This window comes from Ptychodera flava, chromosome 10 (genome assembly GCF_041260155.1).
Source record: "Ptychodera flava strain L36383 chromosome 10, AS_Pfla_20210202, whole genome shotgun sequence".
In the NCBI taxonomy this organism is placed as follows: Eukaryota; Metazoa; Hemichordata; class Enteropneusta; family Ptychoderidae; genus Ptychodera; species Ptychodera flava.
In genome coordinates, this window is record NC_091937.1 from 34,494,253 (window position 1) to 34,521,673 (window position 27,421).

General features: G+C 35.7%; 2 protein-coding genes and 1 long non-coding RNA gene across 4 annotated transcripts in view; 2 read left to right on the forward strand and 1 right to left on the reverse strand.

The window, feature by feature from the left end:
- The window catches only part of LOC139142605 (E3 ubiquitin-protein ligase SHPRH-like), a 54,044-nt gene extending 49,649 nt beyond the window's left edge, over positions 1–4,395 (forward strand). Inside the window, exon 28 of the mRNA XM_070712599.1 lies at positions 61–4,395. Coding sequence (XP_070568700.1) covers positions 61–181 — 121 coding nt within the window. The 3' untranslated portion in view covers positions 182–4,395. The remainder of the gene's footprint in view (positions 1–60) is intronic.
- LOC139142606 (uncharacterized) overlaps positions 1–27,421 on the reverse strand; it is a 59,327-nt gene that overhangs the window by 17,922 nt on the left and 13,984 nt on the right. The window contains exons 1-2 of one of the 2 annotated variants that reach the window (XR_011554425.1): positions 7,941–7,989; positions 7,191–7,433 (exon numbers count right to left, since the gene is read on the reverse strand). This is a non-coding gene — a long non-coding RNA (uncharacterized lncRNA). Of the gene's footprint in view, positions 1–7,190; positions 7,451–7,940; positions 7,990–27,421 lie in introns of those variants that run through there. The other variant, XR_011554424.1, reaches the window with a different exon arrangement.
- On the forward strand, positions 13,428–26,913 carry LOC139142604 (tripartite motif-containing protein 2-like). The gene is made up of 4 exons (XM_070712598.1): positions 13,428–13,674; positions 16,836–17,971; positions 18,280–18,597; positions 24,481–26,913. Exons 2-4 carry the CDS (start codon positions 16,858–16,860, stop codon positions 25,290–25,292), a joined length of 2,244 nt encoding a protein of 747 aa, XP_070568699.1. The 5' UTR covers positions 13,428–13,674; positions 16,836–16,857; the 3' UTR covers positions 25,293–26,913.

Here is a 27,421-nt window from a genome sequence, read left to right on the forward strand (position 1 = left end):
GTATTTTAAATGCTCAAAGTAAAAATGGCACTGATTGGCTTAGGGTTCTCTTTTTATCAGGGCTACCTTGGACACCACCCAATCAGATGCAGCGATACTGACTGTCAGGGACCTCAGACTGTTATTCAGTCAGGAAGAGAATGATGACGATGAAGAGCTGGATCAGCTTCCTCCATCTTGAACGGACAACTCGTCAAAAATACGTGAATTTAAAAATGTATCAGGCTTTCACCATCTTGGGCAATTGAAATCTCATTCTAACTTTCTGTAAAAAAATTGAAAGTGAAGAATTTCGTTATTTTAATCTTAGCAATATATCTGTCTTTTATGTTTTAATCTTATTTATGAAGTCATAATGCATGGAATTTGTAGATATTCAGTCAAAATATTCCCTCTCTGTGTTTCTGTAAAGACCAAAGGATAGAGTCAATCAAATTAAAATCAGATGCACGTTTTTAGCTGTTCTCTATAGCTGATAGTCACTTCACTACATCTGACTCACTGCCATAGAAGATTGCATTGAAATCTCACTTGTGGACCAGAACTGCCGACCAATCAGAAAACAGTTTACAGCCCCACTGACTGCAAGGCACTGATAACACTGGGCAAGTGTATTTAAAATAAAACCTGATTGGCTCCTGCAGAGCAAGATATTTGAACAGGATTTTCTATTTCAGTTGGTCAGATGTAGTGAGGTGATTTTACCAGCAAATGAGAACAGCAAAGAACAAGCTAAGGTGTACACTGAAAGACCTGTCACTTGAGGGCGCTCTCTATTCGGGGAGGGAGAGCATTAAGAGCCAAAGTGGAATTGTTGCTATCTCTATGACTGCATCAACACTTGGAAAACTCAGTCATATGACTTGAGAACGGTCCTTCACAAACAATACCCTGTGAAAGTTTTTAATCTGTCCAGTGTAAGTTGCTCTTTATCTTTCTTTAATATTCCACTCTCTAGGCCTTATATTAAATGTAAATTGCATTATGATACTAGTTTTAGAAGACTCAGTAGTTTGTTAAGGACTATATTATTCAATAGCTTTCATGAAGGCATTTACCAAAAAAGGCAATATTTATAGTAACTATAGTAACAGTCACCAAAGAAACCAGTGCATTACATTTAATTGATGCTGACTGAAATTATCGCTAAAGTCAAGAGTAAAATTTCCTCAGTAGAGAAGAATTTTTTCATCATCCCTCCACAGAGGAACATCTCGTCACGTTTGGTCGAGGGACTGAGATTTTATTTTAATTAATTCTATACAAATACAGCATTCAGGATTCCACACGTGAAAGTTTACAAGATCATTTTACTTGTTACGGTAAATTATCCAAATCCAATCAATGATACATGCAGGTTCAACTTGTTAACGCTTAGGGTTGAAAATGTAGCATTATTCCAGGGCATAAAACTTAAATCTTATATAAGTCACAGGTCAAAACTGTTGATATTTTCTGTTTCACAGCAAATCATCACCTTGTGACTGAACTAAGGGACCAATCAAATAGAAAGTTGGTTTTCATTAGGATTGCATAGCCTACTTATTGACAACTCCGTGAATTTTAGAATTTTAGCTAGCACACAAGATCAGAGAGTACAATTTTTCAGTAGGAAGCCTCTAAACATTCATGAAAATCTTGTTATTCTTTGTGCGTGACAAGTGATGTGAAACAAGAGTGTATCCTCATAGTAACATTTGTGGTATTGTCAATGCTTTAAAAATTTTCAATTTTATTGGCATGAAAGATTATGTCATCATCTGTGTGTGAATAAGCCCCCAGCCGATCTTTTGTAGTGTGTAGTTTTTGACTTTTCTACAGCAATTTAAAACATGCAAATAAGACTTAGGACCAAAGAATCTCTCTTGAAGTGATGTTGCCAGACTGAGAAATCCTGGACCCATGCTGAATAATTTTGCAAAGCAACATAATCTTGGGGTCTGATTTTTGCTAACAATGGGGAGGGACTCCCTAGGAAAATCCCATTTTTTTGTAAGGAAGATTTTGCGTATTAAAAAAGTTTCAGATAGGCCAAGATCTCTTCCACGTGGCCAGTTTAAAATAACCAACTCCCCAAAAAGTTAGTATGTTTTCGTATTGAATATGAGTCCATTATAGAGTAGTGTTTTGAATACCAGTAAAAAAAAAAGTTTTAAAAATGACTACCCCTATGTCACTCTCAATGCTCTGTTGTTGACCTGCCGGTACTAATAATGAAATTATTATACAAAAATGCAGAATTTTGCTGGTATAACACAAATTTATTTCTGCCAATCTTGCAAAATGAGCTGTTCAGGAAAAATTATTATTCTCACTGTTGATACAAACACAGGTATGACCTATAAGTACATATGGTGCATAAAAAATGGGAACTTAAATCTTATCTCATCAAGATTTGTTTCTTTAGAAGTCTAGTTCACATCTTCCACATCAAAATATTTTTCAGGTTGTAGTGACTTGGATATCATCAAAACCTCTGTCTTTCAAATCAGAAAGTTGATCTCTGTTTTCATGTAGCATGGTAGCATATTATAACCTTTTCGTCTTTTAAAATATGCATAGTTCTGACATCATCAAAACTTGTGTATTTCATCATGGAAAGTTGCTTACATGTCATCAAATCTTGTGTACCATGTCATGTAGTTACTATGATATTATAACCTGTTGTTTGTTACAACAACAAGTAGCTGTGACATCAAAACCTGTGTCTTTCATCATGGCAAGTTCATACTATTCTCTGTTTCACACTTGGAATAGTTACAAACTAATCATCGATGCTTGCTGTATAGACAGTTAGAATGTTTTTAGCAGTTTTAACCCATTCACCATCATGGTTGGCCCAAACCCATAGTTTTCAACTATGAGAGTGGATGTGTTTACAAGGAGTTTGGGTGAACCAGTCAAAACTTCTGTAATTGTTGGTGACTTCAAAGTGAGACAAAACTACCAAGGGAAAACACTCATTCAAAGCTTGATCAAATTTGTTGTAGGCTTGCAATTACAGATTTTACCACTTAAGGTCACGCGAACGTTCATTATGTACATAGGCAATGCAATAGAGTGTACATTTTAAATTTAACAAATGTGAGAGGAAGTACTCTGATAATACTGCAATGGAAAGAAATAAGGAAGAAACTGAAAAATTCACCGTTGAATCTTCACAACATGAATGTGAACTTAATGATATTTCAGTGCAAGTTTCAACAAGTTTGAGTCGGTACATAAATAATGTTTTACCATGGCGATCCATTGATCACATCCCAGTTTGAAGTCACTGATAATTACAGCAGCTTCAACGAAAGTTAAAAAACATGTTAGTTGTCTTAATGCCAATATGCAAATTGCAGATATACTATGATATCGCAACGTTCAAGTCTTTCAAAACTGAAGAGTTTGACAGCATTCAAACCTGTGTCTTTCATAGAATGGGTAATTCAGTGACAGTCTCTCTGTGACTGAATCTTTTAAGGTAGCATGCGCCTCGGGGACAGATATTTGAAACTTTTCCAATTCTTTTCTGACCTACCACTGGTTGGGGTTTATTTTGAAGCCCTTGGAGAAAGAAAAACTTTCTTCGGCTTAGTTTTTTGAAAATTTAAAATTTTATTTCTCTCCATAGAGTTTACACAGGGATGGCAGCCATTTTGAATTTCAAATATTGGTAAATCATGGTAGTTTCTCTAGTACCAAAATTTTCACGGTGACCCTCATTCTTGATTTTGAAAGAGAATGGTTGAAAGATTCCTTGAGGAAAGTTTGGGCAAAAGTTTAAGTCTCACTTTCAAGGCGCATACTACCTTAAACTGGAAGGAAGAAGCCTTACACGCTGGAGCCTCTCCCGTCTTTCAAATCATGGTGTAGCCTTAAATATCTGACATAGCAAGATTTCAGCACCACCTGACAACCTGACATTTCACCTCAATAAAACGTGGTACTTAAAACAGCAGTCATGTTTTGTGTCATTTCCTTCATTGTTATGGTAGATCAGTGTGATTCAAGGCCATTGTCAATGTTTTGATATGAGTCAAATGAACTATGTCTGTGTGGCTCCCAAAATGTTATAACTTCAGTGGCTGTTACTTTTTGTAGTTTTTAGTTTCAGAGGGTCCACCAAGTCACCCTCTTGAACTGTTGGCTTTGCTCGTTCTTTGGGCATTTCTTTCTTTGTTGGAATTTGGACTTCTTTATAAGAGGTTGATTGCATCAAATTACCCGTAATAATTTTCATTTTTGGTTTGTTTGTAAAAAATAGAATTTCTTGCTCCCCTCTCCAAATCCTGCCCATCTTATGCTCTAGTCATTGAATAAAACATGGCTGGTAGGCAGGCCTTTTGTGTATTACCCAGTGTTATCAAAAGTTGTTTCTCAACAAAAACATTAAACCCTTCCACAACATGATGTGTTTGTGTGGTTTATTCTTGTATTTGGCATATTTTTTGGAGGAGAAGATACATTTGTTTCCCAGGACAAAAAAAACAAACACATCATCACAAGACACAAAGATTGTGCCTGGTAAACAGCAAATTACTTGTCCTGGTGCCCTGTAACGTCCGATTTACAATACTTAAGGACACTGTGTGGAAATCTTACACCGCAGACGATGGAGTTATTGTGTGACAGTCTCACAAAGGTAAGGCCCAGCTGCACTCGTAATGCTTCATTTTGAAGGACTTCACAAAATCAGGAATCTGATGTTGACTATAGAGGGCGCAAGACTCAATCTTGCTCTCCAGTGTATTCTCACACAAACGAAGTTGATAAACTTGAGTCGGACAAAAAAAAAACAACAACAACAAAAACAAAACAAAACAAAAACAAAAAAAACAGGTTTACAAACAGTGATGTCGAAACTACAGCTCTGTACCGGAAATCCATCGATAATAAATGGGATGATGTCGGAAATTAGTCAAAAAGTGGATTGACATCTTTATTGAGTCTCTCGAAGACAATTTTTAGCTCACATTTGGTTATACCAATGTGAGTTTATCGTATAAGCTGAAGTCGATGGTGTCTGTATGTATGTGTATATGTATGTATGTATGTATGTATGTATGTATGTACGTACAGTATGTCCGTCAACATCAAAAACACGCAAACTGCTGCACATTTCAGCTTGGTATTTGGTGTGTGGATGAATCCTGGGCTATAGATGGGATTTTGTTCAAATGAAGTCTGCATTGCCAAAATTATGCAAATGAGCTTACAAAATGTGAAAATGGTCAAGAATTAATATCTCGAGAACCGCTGTTTTGATTGATTTGAAAATTTGTGTGCAAGTACCTTAGGTGAACCTTATACAGTTTTATGAATATTGTGAAGATATCCTTAATTTTGTATTTTTGCTGAATTTTTTGGTGATTTTTCTCATTTTCAGTAAAAATTCTTCTTCTCTGAAACCGCCAGCCCAATCACTCTCAAATTTTGGTTAGATCTTTGTGAGGGTGTTACTCTTTTAATTTGTTGAAATTATGACAAAATTGGGAAAATTACTATTTTGGAGCAATTTTGTCATTTTTGGTCAAAAAATCTTAAACAGTATTTTCTTTTTAAAACCCTGGACAGACAGCTTTTATATTTGGTACACAGACGTACAGAGATGACAATAGTTAGATATGTGGAAATTGTCCTGAAATATACAAATTTGTATTTTTAAGACAATATTGTCATTTTTGGTCAAGAAAACTTGTTCTCAAAATTACTTGTTTGATAGCTTTGTAATTTGGTATAAAGCTCCGAGGGATGTTATTAGATAAATTTTCTGCTCAAAGTGTTGGGAAACCCCCAAATTTGTATATTTTGGGTAATTTTCTCAGTTTGTGACCTTAAATGACCTACACCAACCCAGGATATGCTGTGAGACAGTTTCGAAGGCTGTGAACATAATTTTGTCATATTTGGTATCAATTTGTAGGAAAATTTGATCCAGAAAACAAAGCTGAGGTGAATTTTTTCATTGCGGACCAATTTTTGCAACTTTTCTATGCAAGACATACAAGAACTGATGAGAAATTTGGATCCAGGATAATTCCAGATGTTGTAATCACCCCCACAGTGGAAGGCATTTCACTATCTGTAACTAACTTAAGTGCTGTTTACATTAGAATGATAGCACTCATAGCATTAATTAAAAACTCCCCAAGCTTGTAAATACATTTCCTGTAATCTGGCGTTATGTAATGCCAAGGGATGGAACATTTGATATTCAGGAGGGGGTAGGGTCTAGAAGATTGATGAGGTAGCATTACTTTTTTACCAGATCCCTTGTACATTTTTTTACCCACTTCCACCTTTTCTTTTTATCAAGCCTTCTCTGTCTATTTTTTGTTGTTGACATTTGCTTATGTATTTAGGATCTGCTTGTCCCATTGCTATAGAAGTTGATATGCATGTTCCTAAAGATGACCTCCAGTACCTAAGTTAGAGACCTTATTTGCTTTTGTCATTCTTGTTTTTCCTGGTTTAAATATTTCTCGAATGGACCAATTCAAACCGAATGTGAGCACACTATCCTCGACGGTATTTTTATTCTGTCCTGTTAATTGTAAAGAAATTACAAGCAACATGGTCAATGATTAGAGACAAACAAACAAATAAACAAATAAATGAATGAATAAATAAATAAATAAATAAACTGCTCTTTATTGACAAATATAAACAAAACAGCTTTTCGCTTTTAGTTTATTAAAATAACAAATAAACAAACACAAACACTTACACACAAACAAACACAGGCACACATAAACAAGGAGGAAGAGCTCCCTATGATACAACCGGTTGGTTTCTAAAACTGTCACCAAGTTCAACCAAGAATCTTGGCATCTGTCTTGCACTGGTAGTGCAACACTTTTACCAACTTTTATGAATTTTTCTGTAATTTTTGATAATTTTGGACCAAATGAACATCACATTTCATTGGTTACAGTTTGTTATCAATATTTTGACAAAAATATAAAAAAAATTACGTTTAGTATATTTTCATTAGGTGAGAAAAATTGACTTTGGCACTCAAAGGGTTACAGCCCCCACTCAATTATCAGACTTATCTAATATAAATATTAGTTACATGATGAAATATTCAATGGAAAACAAAAGCAAGACAAACTGTTAATGGGCTATTGACATATTCGCTAATGCGAGAACCTGGGATTGAGAAGGGCACCTTTAACAAGATGTGACTGCATATGACTCACCTTGTAATAGTCCAGATACTTGAAAGTCATCGGTACCAGAAGCAAATCAGTAGAATTCCAATGGCTATCATTGCCACAATAAAATGTGTAAAAACTAGAATCGCCACTGATCTCTCCGTCTTGGGTTCAACGTCTTCAAGTTCATCCACCTCACCCTTCGGCTTCTCATTAAGTCGGGGACGTCTGACAGGTCAAAGTAAACCGCCTCTCTGCTCACTCTCTCTTCTTTGACTTCTGCATTGCCTGATAGTACAACATATCTGTGATCATTTCAAGCAAAAGTTTTTGATCAGAATTGAATGAATGATTAATTATTGAGTGCTTCCCTCAGGCTATACATCGCTGATTCTTAAAAATTTTGTATATAGCACCATAGACATGGTGCTGAATGAGGGTGTTTTTCCACTGATTTTCTTGACGGGAAATCCAGGAACTCTGAACAAACTCTTGTAATATGTTTGTGAATCAACAAGTTTCTCAAAAAAGTTTAGGAAACTGAATTCAGTCCCTATATCTGATGAACAAACACTGACAAATTTGTCTACTGCCTATTTGTTTATTTCAAAGAAGAGCAACGGGAACAAGTCCCATTCACAGGCTCCATAAAATATGAATAAAAAATACTAAAGTACGATCGTACACTGTACGATCATTGATTCAGAACAAAGATACACAGACATGCTACCCTCACTTACTGAGTGTTAAAAGTTACACACACATGCTGAATACATTTAAGTAGTTCAAACTCACATGCATCTGCCAACAATGTTTCCATGTACCCATAATCCCCTGGAATACATAGTGTTCACACCGTTTGCTCCATCAGCATGCAGCATCTGTTGGGTCATAGAAATAGACACTTTTACATAATAACAAGTCATTGACAATGACACAGTCCCCACTTGTAATTTAATTACAAGTCCTCTGAGAGGAAAGAGACTCCTCTTCATTAATTAGGTCTGTGATTAAAAATATTGCGATACAGATGCGGCTTAATGGCCAAAAATGAGTTCCATGGTGGTGAAAACATAAATGTTTTACATCGGACAATACTGGAAGGTTAAAATATGCCATCAAATAAATGTTTGAATCTCAGAAATTTTGGGTGTAATAATGGCAAATTTGGTAAAAAATAAATGATTCCATTTAGTCACACAGTTTTTTATTTTAATTAGAGTCTTTACTGTTCAAGGTTTACTTTTGTGTTATTGTATGATGTGATGTGAAAATTACATTCACTGCATGAACTTGAAATGAATGGTTTTATATATTGATTTTCAGTGATTTTCGAGAAAAATGTGACTTATCATCCTACATTTGTAGAAAACCAAGCATGGTGACCCCATCTTTTTTCTCTAATATTTGATTATTCTCATATGCCAGAATTCAAAAATCCATGGTAACTGTTAAGACTCCCTAGTCTATGTGTTGCTCTCTGGCCTGATCTTGTATGTTTCACTGTCAAGTGAGCGTCCCATGACCCAAACTCTTCTTAACTACATTGGAGTCAGGGCTATCACTGTCAAGGCCGGTATGCCGTGACAGTGACACTGCCCTTAGGCAGTTGCAGGGCAGTAGCTGTATTAACTTTGTATTTTGTCAATATTTTTGTTCAGTTTATAGTAAAGTAAAGTAAAGTAAGCCTTTATTGAAATCGTATCCCAGTTGGGATCTTGATCATAAAGTACAATAAAGGTTTTGCAAAAACAACAATGAAAGAGTATATATAATATATATATAAATATAAATATCTATACATGAGGTCAACATATTAAAGGTTCATAAATAGTTTACTTTGTCTTTTCATTTTGTCTTGTCTGAGTTTAAAACATGTATGTATGTATTTTCCCAATTCACATAGTGATGCTTTATCTGTCCTTGAAAAGATGCTTACAAGGTCTTGTGTGCCTCTGAATGCGTTTTTACAAATGTTTAGTTTACTGAAAAAATCATGTCTAATGTCTGTGTATCCTTTGCATTGAAAAAGACAATGTATCTCATCTTCTACTTGTTTGTTTTGGCAAATTGGGCATGCTCTGTCTATGACATCAAGGTTTCTATATCTACCAGTTTCTATGTGTAGTATGTGTGCACTAATGCGTAACTTGCACAGGGCTGATCTGTGATCTGGGTTTTTTATAACATGAAGGTAGCTTTCGAGAGAGAAATCTTTTTTCAACTCTCTGTATGTGCGAAGTTTATTTTATGGTGCCCTTGTCTGGTATCATCATGAATCAATTCAAATGCACATTTTTCAAATAGCTGTTTAACTTTTACATTGAAATTAGTATTAAACTGTTTGTCATTTTATATCTTTACATTCATGGCATCTCCAATATTTACGAGCAGCAACGATTGTTTAATTCCTGACACCCAATAATTTGTATGTGCATTGTCCAGTTGACAACCCAGATCATAAGCCTCACGAGTCAGTGTTGTATCTGCTTTCTTACTTATTTTTAACCAATATTTGACCATTTGTGTTATGCTTGAAACAATTAGAGGATATCTGCTCAGTTCCATTAAACATGCTCTGTTGGATGCTTTATTATTCACTTTGAGTATGTGCTTGCAAAATTTTATAATGTGCAACATTTCAATGTGTGTTGTTAAGTTTGTGAGTATGGTTTTTTGCATTTGTGCATATGTCCGCAGTCCATACTTCTGTACAGTATAGCAGAATAGGTTTTATCATGGCATCAAACATTTGTAAATGGACCTTAATTGGAATATTTGACTCTGCACAGAGTAACTGTCTCAATTTAAAACATGCCTTCATAGCTCTGTTTTTCAAATCAATTTGTGCTCTGTTAGTTTTCTGTAATATTAACTTTATGCCAAGGTAAGTATATGTTGACACATTTTCCAACTCATTACCATGTATAGTAAATTTAAATTTGTTGAAAATTTTCCCCGATTTGTTGAAAACCATGATTTTCGATTTGAGAATGTTTATGCCTAAATGCCATTTTTCACAATAATGCCCTATTAAATTTATAGCATTCTGTAGCCCCGTAGGTGTCTCAGATAGTAGAAGTAAGTCATCGGCATAAAGTAGACATGATAAAGTACTCCGTAATAAAGTTGGTGGGTCATTGGTGACACAATTAAGCGAATCTTTTATGTCATTTATGTATAGGTTAAAAAGCAGTGGGCTTAAGCCGTCACCTTGCCTTATTCCTCTCTCCATGGGAAACTGTTCAGTGAGTCCCTCTTTCACCCTAATCCAACCCTTTGAATTTAAATAAATTGACTTAATGATGTTATAAAATTTGCCTGTGATACCATACTTTATTACGGTAGTTTGTGTAGAAGCCCCACATGCCAAATTGAATCAAAGGCTTTCTGAAAGTCTATGAAACAGCCAAAAATGTATTTCCCTTACTCAGATACTTTGTAAGTAATTGTTTTAAAACAAATATATGATCACATGTACTAAACTCTGGCATAAAGCCAATTTGTTCCCTAATTATAAGGTTTTCATTTTTAATATGAGTAATTAGTCTTTGTTTTAGAACTGAAGTAAAAGTTTACTAATTGTACTTAGCAATGTTCAATCACTCTGTAATTTCTCGGGTCATTTTTGTCTCCTTTTTTATATATCGGTACAATAATGCCTGTATTCCATGCATCAGGAAAGTGACCGCTAGCTAAGATTATGTTGAAAAGAGTTTTGATTTGTTTAATTAATACATGTCTACTTGCTTTTATCATTTCATTTGTTATTTTATCCATACCTGGGGCTTTCCTGTTCTTTAAAGTACTGATGGCTTTTTGAATTTCTAATTCAGAGATGGGTTTGTCCAAAGCTGAGATCTGTGTTCCCAGCCTCTGTTGATCTATCATGACATTCTCATCTATTAATGGCAAATCTACCTTTGTATTAAGTGCCTTAAATGACTGTACCACCTTTCTTTTTCAATTGATGTGCAGGGTTCGCGGTAGAGGTCGCCACAGTCGCAAAATGCGACTAAAACTTGATTGTGGCGAACAAAAACCCATCGGCAATCGCCACGATCTCAAAAGCGTGGCGACAGCTGATTTCTATAGTCGAAATTGATAAAACTAAACAGTCCAAATCTTAATGCTTTTCCACTGATATGCTAAAGACAACATAAAAAACTCTTTATTTAAAGCACTTACTTGAAATTGTAAAGGAAGACAAAATACAGAAAACAGTTACAATTACATTCTCGCGATCTCGATCTCCATGAACTGGCATTCCGATCACGTTGATACTAAGATAGACAACCATAGCCAAAAGCAGCAAAACTCAGCGACGATTCCGAGCTTTATTGACACAGTATTTCATATCGCAGTATCAAATCAAACTGATTACACAATCCCTGGATCAGCGACATTTTAGTGAAATTTCCACATTAATCATAACTTGAAAAAAGTAAACGTGAAACAATGACGTCGTGTATGCTGTCCATCAACAGCATAGTGTGAACCGTAAACTAACTGGCATGGCATGCATTGACTGCACATAAAAGCAAGTCGACATTGCAATATCAAACGGTCTACATCTTGTGAAAACAACGACATAGCAGTGAAAGTTGTAATAGTCACCGGTAAAAACTCTTCACTGATGAAAGGATAATAGCGTCAAACAAATGAAATTGCATATTTAGAGAAGGAAAACCAACGTCGCATCGTGGCCTTGAGTGAGAATAACAATGGCGGATGTGCGGAGTGGGACTATTCTATTTAGGTAACGGGGGTACGGAGGGACACAGATTCATGAAGGTACTGGCAAAACGTGCCATTTTCCTAACAATGCTCTCGCGGGAACTTCAATGTCTCATTGTTGTAACACCTTTTTAATAGTTTTTCTGATCGGAAAAGTAATTTTACTAACTGTAATGATCTATTATACGCTCATCACCTTTCTGTATCGGGGTTTAACTAGGGTAGGCATGTAAAGTAAAGTGAAGTAAGCCTTTATTGAAATCCTATCCCAATTGGGATCTTGATCATAAAGTGCAATACAGGTTTTGCAAAATCAACAACAAAAGAGTATATATAGACGAGGATGTAACATGTTCATCAATATTTTACTCTTTTTCATTTTTATTTTGGTCTGAGTTTAAACATTTTCCCAAATCACATAATGAAGATTTGACTGTTCTTGAAAAATGTTTATAAGGTCTTGTGTATCTGAATGTGTTTTTACAAATGTTTAGTTTACTTAAAGATCATGTCTACTGTCTGTGTAGCTTTTGCAGTGAAAAAAGAAATGTATGGTCTCATGTATCTCATATATATATATATATATATATATATATATATATATATATATATATATATATATATATATATATATATATATATATAAGTGTGTGTATGCATTTATGAATGTATCACATCAAAAACTTGAAGACTGAAGCATGTTTCTACCGCATTTAGTATGTGTGGCTAATGAAAGTTGCGTGTGCTAATAAAATTAGGACCAAATTAGCCACACTCAGTAAGTGTGGCTACTAACTTGAAAATCCTACCGCTAAACCTGGGTGTGTTATACAACTGCGTTCTTGTTCTACTCCCTGCAGCATGTTGAATTGTCCAGTATTCAGCTTACCAACACAGCCTATGTATACCGATCATTTGTATCATTGACAAACTTTCAGTCTGAACTCTAATACAATTATCACCAATATTTAGACAAACGGACTTTGTTGACAAACTGAATATTGTGTTTTTCAGCATGCTGTAGAGTCCCCCCGCCTCAACTACCCAATGAATTTTCGAATCTCCCCCTGAATTCATCCATCCGCCCACCATTTTTTTTGAACGCAGCCTTACTTACTTTGGCCATTATTGGCATTGTGCCAAACCTATGGAAACATTCAGTGGATGGGTGCTAGATAGCAATTAATGCACCTCTTCTCACTAGACTTCCACTTTGGTGCCATAGAATAGTTTTCAAATAATTAGAGTCTATTATTTTGCATTTTGAAACTCAGAATGTCTGCCGCCAAATTTACCATACCATCATGATTGAAAATGGTTATACAATGATATTCTGTTATTTGTGAAAGTCTTTATATCAAACATTTGTCTATTTGCTCATTAAAAAGACAGGCTGAAGTACTGGTATATCTATCATAGACAACTTCAAGATTGCAAATTTCCTTAAATGTTACCTGCTCACCCCTGATTTCCTGTATGCAGGTCTGTGCTTACCATTGATAACAATAGGTTTGGGTCAAACCATTGTGGTGTAAGGGTTGAGGATATAGCATACAGTAAGGTTAGAACAGCTGGCAGTTGCCGGCTATCTTATCTATTGTTGCTAGGGAAGTTGTCATGACAGAATAATGTAAAGGTCAGTTAGGGTCATCCAGGTTCTGCGGGTAAATTCAGTCAAGCGCGTCAGTCACTGGCAGACTTCTGACACAGTGGAAGATTGGGTGGTCACTTGTGCTATTCCAAAACTTGGTCTTATTCATACCTAGGTGTGACTTAAATTGGAAGAGTTCAGGTAAATTTTACAATATGTACAGGGTTCGAAATACCCGGTGGTCATGCGTCAAATGACCACCAATTATCTCATTTGGACCACCAGATTCTATTTTGGGTGGTCAATCTTGACCACCAAATTTTTGGAGGTCACAATAGTACACTGCAGAGCTGTAAATCTTACATGCCTCTCACAGTTTATTGCTAGGAGTATCCAGAAACAATATATTGTCCCCAGAGATAGATATTTTAGCAGTTTAAGTAGTACATCCGTGTTTCATCTAGGCTGCGCGATTGCGCGATTCCCCCTCTTTCGTGTGCTGCGCGCCGCGTAGCGACCCATCGCCCACTGCACTGAGCTGGCTGGAATGGCATATCAAATATCATGGGTGTCACACTTCGATACTTTTGACCCATTATCAGCACCTGTTAATACTTTGGCAACAGGCATTGTATAGTGTAGCAAGAACATTTACATGAAAGGAACTAATTTTAGTTCGATTTTGATACTTTTTGTACTTTCCGTATACTGATTTTGCATATGAAAGCCTGTCAGCCCATTGAGAGTTACGTTCACAAAAGTTCATTGCCCTTGTCTCATTACCTCAGTACGATAGAGAACAGGAGACAAACTGAAGTTTTTGTGGATAGTATGAATGTCTGTAACACTATGAAAATAATTCTGGTAGCAAAAATTGACTCGGAAATTGGACTTTACTGTTACAGAAACGTTTTCAGTTCAGTGAATGGCATTGGCACTGTGATGGGATTGCATGCAATAAGAGTCACAAGCAAGCTGTAGTGTCAATGGGGACGGTTTTTGAATTCAGTGAACATACATTGACTTACTTTTCGGGCAAATAAACCCTAAAGTTAACTGTTCGTGACAACCAACCTTTCTGTTTGTTATTTTCGTACTTTAAAATGACTGACAAAAAGCAATTGGAGCGAATCTGACATCGAGAAACTCCACATTCAGAACACGGCAGACAGACCTCCTAAGTTGTTCATTTTAACTCTACTGAGTCTGCGCACAAGACTACAAGACCAGCTAGGTCACTAGAAAATACAGCTAACTGGTTTGTATAGGGCAATCTTGATCCAAACTCTACGGTGGTTAGGGATGATATAAGCACAGTAAAAACGTGACAAACAAATATATGTTATTTTTTCAAAAGATAGGAAAACATTCCTTTATAACTACTAAAGATTATTTCTTGCTTTGTGTAAGTGCACACAGTTCATAATCATTTAAAAATGAAAAAATCCCTTGAAGGTTCATGTACAGTGGAAATGGCCAGCTGCTAACAAACATGCAGAATATTGTAGCATACAAATTACGCTACAATTTTTTCCAGGAATATTAATACTTATTAATATTAATGAGCCAACCGCCACTCTTCTAAGCTCTACATACATTCACAACAGAGATACTCAAATTTGTTGACTTTTGAAAACATCTTATTATAGGATGGGTTTTGCAGCCAGCATCTTGGATTGTGTAAGCAAGTGATTTATGGCTTGTGGTATGGGCATTACAAGTGACATCATTGCAACATTAAAACTTACATGTAAAGCCGTGATTATATGTTTTAGTTAAATCCCCCCAAAATTTTAAAATCCCCCTCAAAAATTCCTGCAGAGGGGGACCAGTCCCCCCCCTGGTGTAGCATCCTAGATGAAACACTGGTACATGTCTTGTCTGTTCAATCACAGTCCCTCCACTGTGGTTCAATGTCAGTCCTTCAACCCCACTCCAGTACTCAACTGAGTGTTCCTTTAGATAGACAATGTCTCTCTTTGTTTTACTGTTTACTGCTATGATTATTGTGATAAAGTCTGCAAACGTTGAATAACATCTCCTAGCAAATTTCGTCTAGTCATTAAAGTGACACAGATCAATATACAAAACTCTTTCAAAACTTCATAATAATCCAAAAAAATGCAATAATTGTCATGTTATCAGCAGTAATTGTCATTCTTTATTACACGGTAATTTTGTCAAAACTTAAAATCTGTAACTCAAGTCCTTTGCATATAACCAGTCAGTCAGTCACTCATGCAGCTGTCAAGTTGATCTGTAAATGACTGAAAATTTTCCAGTGGATTTACTGAGCATCCAACATACATGTAAACCAACTTAACGTGTGGAGCAGCATGGTGAAATGGTTTCAAAACAGCATGTACAGCCCACTATTCACCCCCATGGACCCATACCTCCACAAGATTTACACTCTGATATGATCAATTTTTTGACCACCAAATTTTGCAATTGACCACCAAAATTTGAATCTGGTGGTCAAACATGACCACCAAACAAAAAAATAAATTTCGAACCCTGATGTACATTACGTTCTTTGTACCCAAAGTTTAAGTTTTGAAAGGTTCACTGAAGATAGAGAAAGATATTATTGTCTTATAAGGGTCACCTATGGGTAGACAGCAAACCCTATTGTACGACATTCTTGAATTCTAAGTCATAATAACTCAATCTTCCACTATAGAATAATGTATACAGAAAAGGCCACATGTGTTTTGCATTTGTCAGAGCTACATGCCCTACTGAAGAGATGCTAAGGTGGTGTTACATGGAGAGAGAGGTTAATTAACCTATAGTCACACCTAAAGACCAATTTAAGCCATATAGAATAATGCTTAAACATGAAAGACTTTCAACAGATCTTGAACTGAACTTTGATCATGAGTGTTTTAAAGCAGAGATCTATGGGTTGTAAACCATGCAGGATACTTTGTTGTAGGTGTGTATGCCAACTTTGCTAGGCATATTAGGTACCAGGAAATAGATTGAAAAAATCTCACTAAACTGACCCGTAAATGCAAGCTATAGAGACATCAAACACTGAGCTAAAATTGAAAAGATTTTTAACATTTCTTGTAAGTGAAGTAACATAATTGGTTTGGCAGGACTTAAAAGGGATAATGTTAAAAAACACATGATGTAGGGTACAGTTACTGAAGTTTTGTATCATCGAGGTTACTGCTCAGTTGATAGGCACAGCTGCTATGTCACCGTTAGTCCTTAGAAAACAAGCAGCTGAATGTTGATAGAGAAATATTTAGCTTTGAAAAAAATTGTTCAGCAAAATGAACTCTAAGATACTATGGTAACTGCAACATAGATACAATATGAAACGAATTATTTTTTTGTTTTATTACTTTCAGTGAAATTTGACTGAATAGAGACATGGCTTCATCATCAGACTTTGGTGAAAAACTGCTGACTGACATTGATGACAAGGTATTGCTGTGTGCCATTTGCATGGAGCGTTTCAAGTCACCGAAAATACTGCCTTGTCAGCACACATTTTGTGAACATTGTCTCACAGAATGGGTCAAAGCAAACAACGGTCAGCTGATATGTCCAACATGTAAGAATCAATGGCCTTTACCCTCTGGAGGGGTACCAGCTATCACCAGCAATCGATTTTTGAATGACCTTTTGGAGGTTATCAGTGATGTCAATCCTGGAAAGGTCAATGAGGCAGTCTGTGATGGGTGTAAGAAAGAGGCTAAGTATTGGTGTGGTGACTGCGGAGGACAATTTTATTGTGAAGCCTGCATAAAAACTCATACAGCAATGAAAGTCTGTCAAGATCATGCACCAATTACAATAGAAGAATACAATGAAAAGATGTCAACACAACACTTCAGAATGACTAAAGCTAGATTCTGTCCTACACACCGCAGTACTAAATTAGAATTCTACTGTGATACTTGTCAAGTGCCAATATGTTTAAAGTGTATAGTGGTTGATCACCCACCTGGATCTGATCATAAGATGTTGTCACTGGAATCAGCCATGGAGAAGTATATGCCAGAAATGAAAGCACACTCCCAGAAAATTGCTCAGAAAGTCAGCGATTTAAAACTAAGAAAGGACAGAGCACATGATCTTCGAAAAGACTTGGATGCAAACAAGTCTACAGCTGACCAACAAATTAACACACTGTGTCAAAAGTTAATTGATGAAATTAAACAGCAACAAATCAAAATGCAGGGTCAAGTTGATGATATCTACATATCAAAATGTAAACAAAGTGATGCCAATATAGAACTACTGGAACATAAAATTGCCAGTGCAGAAAGTAATCTTTCATATCTGAACCATCTCTTGACTTTTGGTGGAGCTGTGGACATCATGTCAGTACAAAAACAGATGAAAGATCAACAGCAGCACTACGATGATCTGACCAATGTACCTTGCACTGACATTGACAGTGACCTGGTTTTCAGAGAAAATTCTGAGTGTTTACGGATTGATCTTGGTGTTGTCAAAGGAAAGAATCTGACTAAACCAGGTATGTTGTTAACCCTTATTCGACAAAGTTAATATTTCACCATCATGCCACATTAGCTAAAACTTAAATGAAGCACAACATGTCCATTATGGTGTATTTTAACAAAAAACTTGAACATTTGAAGACCTCTGAAAACAGAGATTTCTTTCAAAGGTGTTTTTTTCTTGAATAATAAGAAATTTACGCATGAAATTATTGCCACAGGTGAACAAGGTTATATAAGCATAGTTTTAAATTGTTTAATATGACATACAAGCAGCTAAACTTTAAAGCTGTTGTAAGAATGAATTCATTCAATGTGTCTGCAGGTAAACCAATACAGTCTGAAGTAGAGAGGAAAGATGGAGATAGGACGGAGACAATCACACACACACAACTCACAGAGCAGAGGAAACTTTCAGAGGAAAACATGACAGAGCAGAGTAGTAACACTGGACTTGAAGTGATTGAAGGAAGTGAACTTGGTGATGTTGAAAAGAAACAGACATGGCTGATTCAGTCTCTGGTAGTGACAGCCAAACAAGATCAGCCAATAAAAGCAGTCCAGTTAACAGAAGGAGATACTACAAAGTCTACAAAAACTAAGCAATCAAATCTTACACCATGTGAAATGGAAGATCCATCAGGTGAGTGAACTGTCTCAAGTAAACAATTATAATTTATTCAGTACATTTATTCAGACCTAAATTTTGATACCTTGACTGGGTTTTTGAACTTGGCAATTTGGGGACCTGCTGAATATTCATTTCTGGGATTCATCAACATTGAACAGAGTGGAAGAAAAATGTTTCTTGCTTAATGTTATGGTGAGCTTGTTGTTATTCTGCTGTGTATATGGCATTCGAAGTTCACAGCACCACCACTGGCTGAAAATTTATTGATCGAAGCACATTTAGCTTTCCAGATTAAACCAAATAGCAAAAACAAGTGTAGGTTTTTGAGTCGATCATGATCAAAGTCAGATTGAAGAGGAAACTTAGTAATTGTGCTATTGGAAACATGTAGCAGTGAAAACAACCCAAATCCTAGCATTCATACATGTCAGTTTATACTTATGATAACCATATGATACATCAACCTTTAGTCACTTAGTTGGATCAATTAAGAGACACCATACACTTCACTTTTAGTGAGCACTTATAGTTATACTCACAGGGAGGAAGTCGTCAGAACGCTGCTCAAAGGTTGCCCAGGATCCCTACAACCGATGTGAACACTATATCTATGACACGTTGGCGATTGATGAAAATTAAAACATGTCTATTAACAACGAATATCATAAAATTTAAATATTGCAGCTATGTTGACTTGATGCATTTACATATCATGCATGAAATACTACATTGTTTGTAAACAAGAAAGTTCCACACGCAGAGTCCAGATGACTGCATCCCTTTAAAGTTTGACATTTTTGTCCATTTTTATATACTACATCACCTTTATGCAAATTTACTAAAATGCAAATCTTCCCTATAAATCATGTAACATTTTTGATATCACACAAACTATGACCCTCAAACTGGACAAAATAATAAAACATTTTCTCATATAATTTGATAAATATACATATTGTTTCCTTCAGTAAACTCAGTATTGTAGAGTTCTTACCTCCAATGATGATAAAATAAACATTTATTTGTTTGTCTGAAAATCAAAGAGTTTGAACAAAAGTACTTCTTAACACACATTACCTCGTTTGTGAGATCTGTACAGTATGCGGAAGTAAGCATTGTACTTTGGAACATTGAGGGTAAAATTTGGCTCTACATGATCCCTTCTTGGTACACTCAATTGTGACAATACCAAAACCAACTTGAAGACCCTACTGGTTAAAAAAACTAGAAATTCTTTTCAGTAGAAGTTAACACTGTCACACCCATGATTTGTTCAGTTATGTCATATGAATATTTTTAACTGACATGATGATTGAATCACTGGACTCACAGTGTTTTGTGAATGACTAATACCATTTCTATTGGGATCTATATACAGTTAATGATTTTCAAGAGTCTGACAGAGTGACCTGAGCTAAATTTAACTATCTAGTCAAATTGAGTTGAACTTTTGGCAAATCAACAGAAAGTACACCGTAATAAAACCTTAGTAAATACTGTGGAGTACTTTATTTTCTCATGGAATTTATTTTCGCTTTTTTTGTGGGGGCAAGTTTTCTGCAAACATCATTCCACATCATTCCACGCTTAATGTATGTGGCTTCAAATCCTTTGATCTTGGCGGCAAACTATGATTTGTTTTCAATGAACTCAACAGTAAAATCTCGGGGTTTGTCAAAGTTTTCACAAAACATTGTACCAAATTGTTCACCAAGACAAACCTGCAGCAGAAATTAACACTTTATCAGCTTTGTCATCATTCTGTTTGTACCGACAAACTTGTAACCCCTGCCAAAAAATACCATAAATGTTATTGGTGTCCGTGGGGACTTATAGGTTTGGTCATGTCCGTCCGTCCGTCCGTCCGTCCGTCCGTCCGTTCACGCAGATATCTCAGATACGCCTGGAGCGATTTCATTCAAACTTAGTACATGTCATACATTATATCATAGACCCTCGAGAAAAAACTCGAGGGTCTATGATTATATGCACGTCGATTTGGTTTTTGATACGATCAAATATGGCCGCCAGGCGGCCATTTTATTACGATTTTTTCATGTACAGAGCCATAACTCAGGCATATCTCAACCGATTTTATTCAAATTTGGTACAAGGACATTGACCTATGTCATACATATGCACGTCGATTTGTTTTGTGATACGATCCAATATGGCCGCCAGGCGGCCATTTTATTACGATTTTTTCATGTACAGAGCCATAACTCAGGCATATCTCAACTGATTTTATTCAAAGTTGGTACAAGGACATTGACCTATGTAATACATATGCACGTTGATCTGTTTTGTGATACAATCCAATATGGCCGCCAGGCGGCCATTTTGTTATGATTTTTCATGTACAGAGCCATAACTCAGACATCTTTCTACCGATTTTATTCAAAGTTGGTACAAGGACATTGACCAATGTCATAGACATGCACGTCATTTTGGTTTGTGATACAATGCAATATGCCGCCAGGCAGCCATTTTGTTACGATTTTTTCATGTACAGAGCCATAACTCAGGCATATCTCAACCAATTTTATTCAAATTTGGTACAAGGACATCGACCTATGTAATATATATGCACATTGATTTGTTTTGTGAAACAATCCAATATGGTTGCTGTGTGGCCATTTTGTTATGTTTTTTTCATGTACAGAACCATAACTCAGACATGTATCAAGCAAATTTATTCAAAGTTGGTACAAGGAGATTGACTTATGTCATACATATGCACGTCAATTTGTTTTGTGATACGATCCAATATGGCTGCCGTGTGGCCATTTTGTTATGATTTTTTCATGTACAGAGCCATAACTCAGGCATATCTCAACCGATTTTATTCAAAGTTGGTACAAGGACATTAACCTATGTCATACATATGTAAGTCAATTTGTTTCATGATATGATCCAATATGGCTTCATGGCAGCCATTTTGTTACAATTTTTTCATGTCCTTAGCCAAAACTAGGCACGTCTCAACCGATTTTATTCACCGATTTTATTCAAATTTAGTAAAAGGACATCACAGACCAAATTCATGAAGAGGACTCTATCCTCTCTGAGGACTTGTAATCAAAGTACCCATTCACAAGTGGGGACTGTGTCATCTACGATGACTTATTCACACCATATGTCTGATACCATTATTATATTTTGAAAAAAACAATGCATCAAAATTCTGTCTTGTTCATCAATTCACACGTATTAATACTTTAGGGAAGCCTATCAGCTGTAGCATTGCCGAGAACGGTACAAACAAAAGAGAAAGCAATATTGACAGGATGTACTTTGGCTTGCAAGGGGTTGTACACTGGTACGAGTGGTCATAGACAGCTACGATATGATCAATGCGAAAACATTCCTGCGAAACTGTCATTTCTTTCAATCACGCAAAAATACCGGTATATTCCAGCGTGAAGAAAGTGTTTCACAGTAAAACATTACATGAACATGTTGAACTATCACTACGTACTCTGCTGGTTCAAGTTCAAGTGTTCTGGTGTTGCGACATTGGTTATTCAAAGAAAGGCTTACTTTATTAATGACAATGAAAGCTGATAGATTCACATTGTCACACTATCTTAAAGGTGGACTGTCACCTGTTCCAATTTTGCCACAGTTACCATGGAAAGAGAAAATCTTACGGATCACAGATTTCAAGCAAGTGGCCGCTTTTTAAAAACAGGGCCCTCACATGGGGATTTTGAATACCAATGACGCCCCTTTGACCATATATGGGCATATTTAGATTACAGGTGAATGTATACCTTTAAGGTGGAGCTGCATGTTGCCAACACAGTTTTTTTCAAAGCAATATTTCTCATCAAAGATGACAAGGAAACCCCCTCATACTATATATTTTCAAAAAGCAGAGACTCTAAAGTTTAATATGGTAGCAGTAGTTTACTCTAAGGATAAGGATGTATATTTGGGGTGAAAAACCTCAATTTTGGTATTAATGATAAAAATTAATTTAAGTCAAAAACTTGACGCCATTTTCTGAAATGTAATATTTCACTTGAAAGAAGAGTATATGAAGAAAAAGACGACTATTTTATTTGGCATTATCCATCCTCATTCTAAAATGGCAAGGGTTTCAAAGACTGACACTCAAAAAAATTGATTAAAATCATAATAAGCAAAATTAAAATTCCTCTTATTCAAAATGTAAGAACTTCATTGCCAAACAAAATAGTTGTTTTGTTATATAGCATTAAAAGAACAAAATATGAAAATTTCAGAAAATTTGACCCAGCCAGAGTGGAGTTAAATTCTTTGGAAATTTCGAAATTGGGAGGAAAAGGAAGCCTGGAAATCGGGTGATTTGCATACATTTGCATAAATTAACATTTCTCTAACAGGCAACTTACGACTGCTTGACAAGCTACAAGGTGAAGGAAACCAAAATTTTAATCTTGGGTAAACATATTAATTAAAATTGAATAAATATTTGCAAAAAAGTGATTTTTGAGCAAAATATGCTGTGTTGGGTGCAGCACCCCCTTAAATTGGCCCATTTATTTAACAGCATGCCAGAAAAAACGTTTTTACAGAATGTTTTGAAAAAAAGTTCATATCCTATTTTATTGTTAGCACATGAATGAATCTGTTCATGAAATCCAGTGTTTGCTGCCATTCATAGAGGTTAATGAAAGAATTTTGACTTGATCACTGCTAACGAGAGAAATATGAGTAAACGATAAATTTTGAACCGAAATCAATGTGTTGCCATGGTAACAAAGCATTCCCTAAATTAAACAAATGTTTGCATAACACATGTATTTATGTTAGTATACATTGTATTTTGAAAAAACAAATGAAGTCTAAGTTAAAACCATTTCTTATGCTTTGTAAAGTTAATTTTACTATAGATTAATACTGTTGCCATGGTAAAATGACATTAAAATATCAAAATAACAAAAATAGCATAGTTTTAAAAAATGCCCCATTGAATGGTCATTGTGTGGCTGTTTGATTTATATCAATAACTGTTCTCAATTTTGAGCTACATCGACGAACAGCTAACTGTTACATTTCAATTTCATACCATTTATTTACTTTTGACCTTTGACCTTTGCACCCCTGTGGTCAGCTGGTCAAAATCTAGTTTTGCATTTCAAGTTTAAATTCTGGAAAGAATTTAAAGAGGTGCAAAAGGTTTAGCCTTAATTCTACAACTTGTCAAATGAGTTCATCCATGGTGCATGTGTTTTACAAAAATCTTTACATGTATATGAAGACTGGCATTTCTATACCAAAACAAGATATTTTGAAAAAAACATATTTAATAGAAATGGTAAAGGAACAATAAAATATGAAATAAATATAAAAGACTTCACATTGATGAACTGTCATTTTGATGCACTTTGATCTTCATCAATATATATTTCCAATTTCAAGCTATATCAGCAGACAAAGCTTCATGTTAGGTGAAAATTAAACTTAAAACCACTTATTTGCTTGCTTGACCTTTAACCTCTTTGACCTTGTGGTCAGTTGGATAAATTGGGTTGTTGGGTCAAGGTCCAAATTTCAGACAAAAAATTTCCAACTCGTTTAGAGTTCCACAAAATATTGAACAAATATATCCCTAATACAAGCTATAGAACTGATGCATTTCTATTCCTAGACCAACAATACATGTTGAAAAGCAAGTTTTATGAAACAAAATTTACAAGGTTACCATGGTAAAAGGACATTAAAATGTGAAATTACAAAAATGAAAAAAGTGTAGAATTTTCTCTGTTTAATTGTAATTTTGATGCAGTTTGATTTGTATCAATATCTAATCTCAGTTTCAAGTTGTGATTGTGAGAACAATTTGTTACATGGCGAATGTATTGAAATTCCACTCTATTGATGTGCTTGTTTTAACCTTTGACCTTTCAGGTGGCTGGTCAAAATTCACACTGGAGGGTCAAGGTCCTAGTCCAGGACAGAAGTTCAACAATCCACAAGGTTTAACCTTCCATGATGATAAACTTCTGGTGTGTGACAAAAGCAACAACATTGTTCAGATACTGAACCAAGACTACACATGTGAAAAGGTGCTAGGAAGTTTCAGCGGTCAGTTTGCCAAGCCATTTCAGCCACAGTCCGTAGCCGTCTCTAAGGACAACCATTACTTCATACTTGATGGCAATAATGTGCAAATTGTTGTTTGTGATCAAAATAATAAAGTTATCAGCATAATTACTTTACCTGCAGGTGTAGATCCCTGGTGCATAGCTCTCTTGAAAGGGTTTGTTTTGGTCACTGATGTCAAAGGTCATAGGTTACTCAAGTACACCAAGACTGGTCAATATGTTTCAGAGGTTGGCAGTCTTGGTGCTGGACAGACACAATTCCACTACCCCTGCTTTGTCGCTGTCAACAGTAAGGATGTCATCATGGTGTCTGACTATGTCAATCACTGCATCAAGTGTTTTGATTCTGATTTCAATTACCTGTACCAATACGGTGAGGAAGGTCACGGCGATAGTCAGCTGTACTGCCCAGACAGCATTGCCGTTGATGGCGCTGACAATGTTTATGTTTGTGATCTCAGCAATGATAGGATTTCGATGTGGAGTCGAGATGGGACTTGGTTATGTAATCTTTTCCATCGTGTAGTGAGGTGGCCCAGGTACATTGCAGTCAGCCGAGACAGAATCTGTGTTAGAGGGAGAAACGACAAACACATCACAGTATTTTCTAAGTAGACAGAAACACCAAGATGATGTGTATGTTTGCATTTCATCAAAATATTGGATTTCTGTCAAAACTTTCGGCGCGAAGTCAATTTCCAATTATCACTCAAGCGTGACGACGAACGAATCGTACCGTTTACATGTTGTTTACATTCCAAAAACCATCTTTTTCTCAAATTTAGAAAGATAGTTTTCGGAAAATATTATTCTATGTTGATGTCGCCTCATGTCTAGAGTAAACATGAACCCAAATGATGTTGTTTTTTGATAATTTTCATTCAGAAAATTTAGGAACTTTGACAAAGGGGCCTCACTCAAGTTGCAATCACGTTAGGTCCAACCAGTGGATGGCGTGCAACGAACACATCAAACGTAAAAACCAAGTTGAAAGGGTCACGTTTGAACTTTTGCAAACAAAATCGGAACAATCATCACTGTAATTCTCTGACAGCAGATTTATCTTTTAGGAACAAATTTACCATAAGTGAGTTATTTTGAACAATTTCAAGTCATGAATATTAAATTTTGACAGTGTACACATTATTTTACGCATCCTCCAACTCCACTAGACTCGGGGCGGATCATGTTTTTCTTGAGGGTCCATGGGCGGATCACAGTCGTTTGGTGGGCTATTCAGCTCTGGGACTATTCGCCCCATAGACGAGTGTACAGAAGCGAGAAACACCTCAAGTCTGGCTATAAAAACCATTACCGCCCTCTAGAGTTAAGTTTTTATAACTACTTTCGTTTTGGATGAAAAGCCCTATATACAGGCTTTTTTATCAATGCCGTATTGATAATCTGCAACAATACATTGTAACGAAGCGTACTTTTCAGTTTTCGAATATTATATGGTCAGAGGGAAAATGTAGGAACAAAATTGTATCATTATGACTAGATTTCATGGATATAATGGGCAATTAGAGGGTAACGAGATCAAGAGAGAGATAGCTTTTACAGTTATTTTTAGGCTGGATTCTACCTTTGTCATTCTATTTGAGTGTAAGTTAAGATATCAAAATCCATGCAAGTCTCAATGTTATGAAATGGTACTTTTTTGCTGTCTTGGCAAAGAGGTGTTTACTCAATGTTTGTTTACTGTCCTTCATTGAATTTTCCCAAAAATATGTTTACAATTTATTTTAAAACAATTCTCGGGTGTCAAAATGTTTTTTCCCTGAACAATTGGAAATGAAGATCAGTTTAACAAGGCATTTGAAAGAGGTTTTATCAAGACCAATATCATATTTTATATTCTCACTGTTCCTTGATTGTTGGGAGTTTTGGTGTGTGACACACTGGTATGTGACTTCGCTTTCTAACATAAAATTTTTAAAAGTTTGCCACTTCTATTGGCCTCAAAATTGATGTCATAAATATATAAATACTGATTAACAGATAAAATTTAAATTTTTTGACCTATGGACACCAACTAAAATGTCAATTTTGTGTTCACATTAGGACTTTTGAATATGATGATGTACATAGACAGACTATTTATGTATCATGACGGCACAAAGATTGTCTCTTAAGGGGGGGTCGTCCCATCGTCAGCTGCACAACTGCCTTGTTGATAAAGATTGCGTCTCCCCAGAAATTGGCGATGAATATTGAGCAAATGTGAAGGCATTCAGCAATTGTATTTTCACATTGACACATTCCATGACTCAGCCAGTGGTCGATACACAGGCAAACACCATTCATTAGTTTGTGAAAATTTCATCACCAAAATATACAATATCACACACTACTATTTTAATTTATTCTCTCCAACAATAAAATAAAATAAAATACATAAGCATAGCAATATCTTGTAATAGTTTTCTTGCAATCTCCTTGACACATGTGCAACACTGCCCTCACTGGCCTTACATAACACTTTGTAAATAATGATAATAAAAGTTCTACAATAACTTTTTCTAATATCCATGGCAGTCTTTTGAATAATTCAAGTTTTTGATAAGGGACTGTTACTTTCAGTAAGACCTTGACTCCTGTGATCTTGAATACTGCAATTGAACAAATACTAAATAATTCTGTGCGCAAAATCCTTGTGTTGTTTTGTTGAGTTTATGATATGCAATCTGAGCATGAAGTGTGATAAACTTTGGATTTGGATTGCTCTCATTATAACCAGTCAC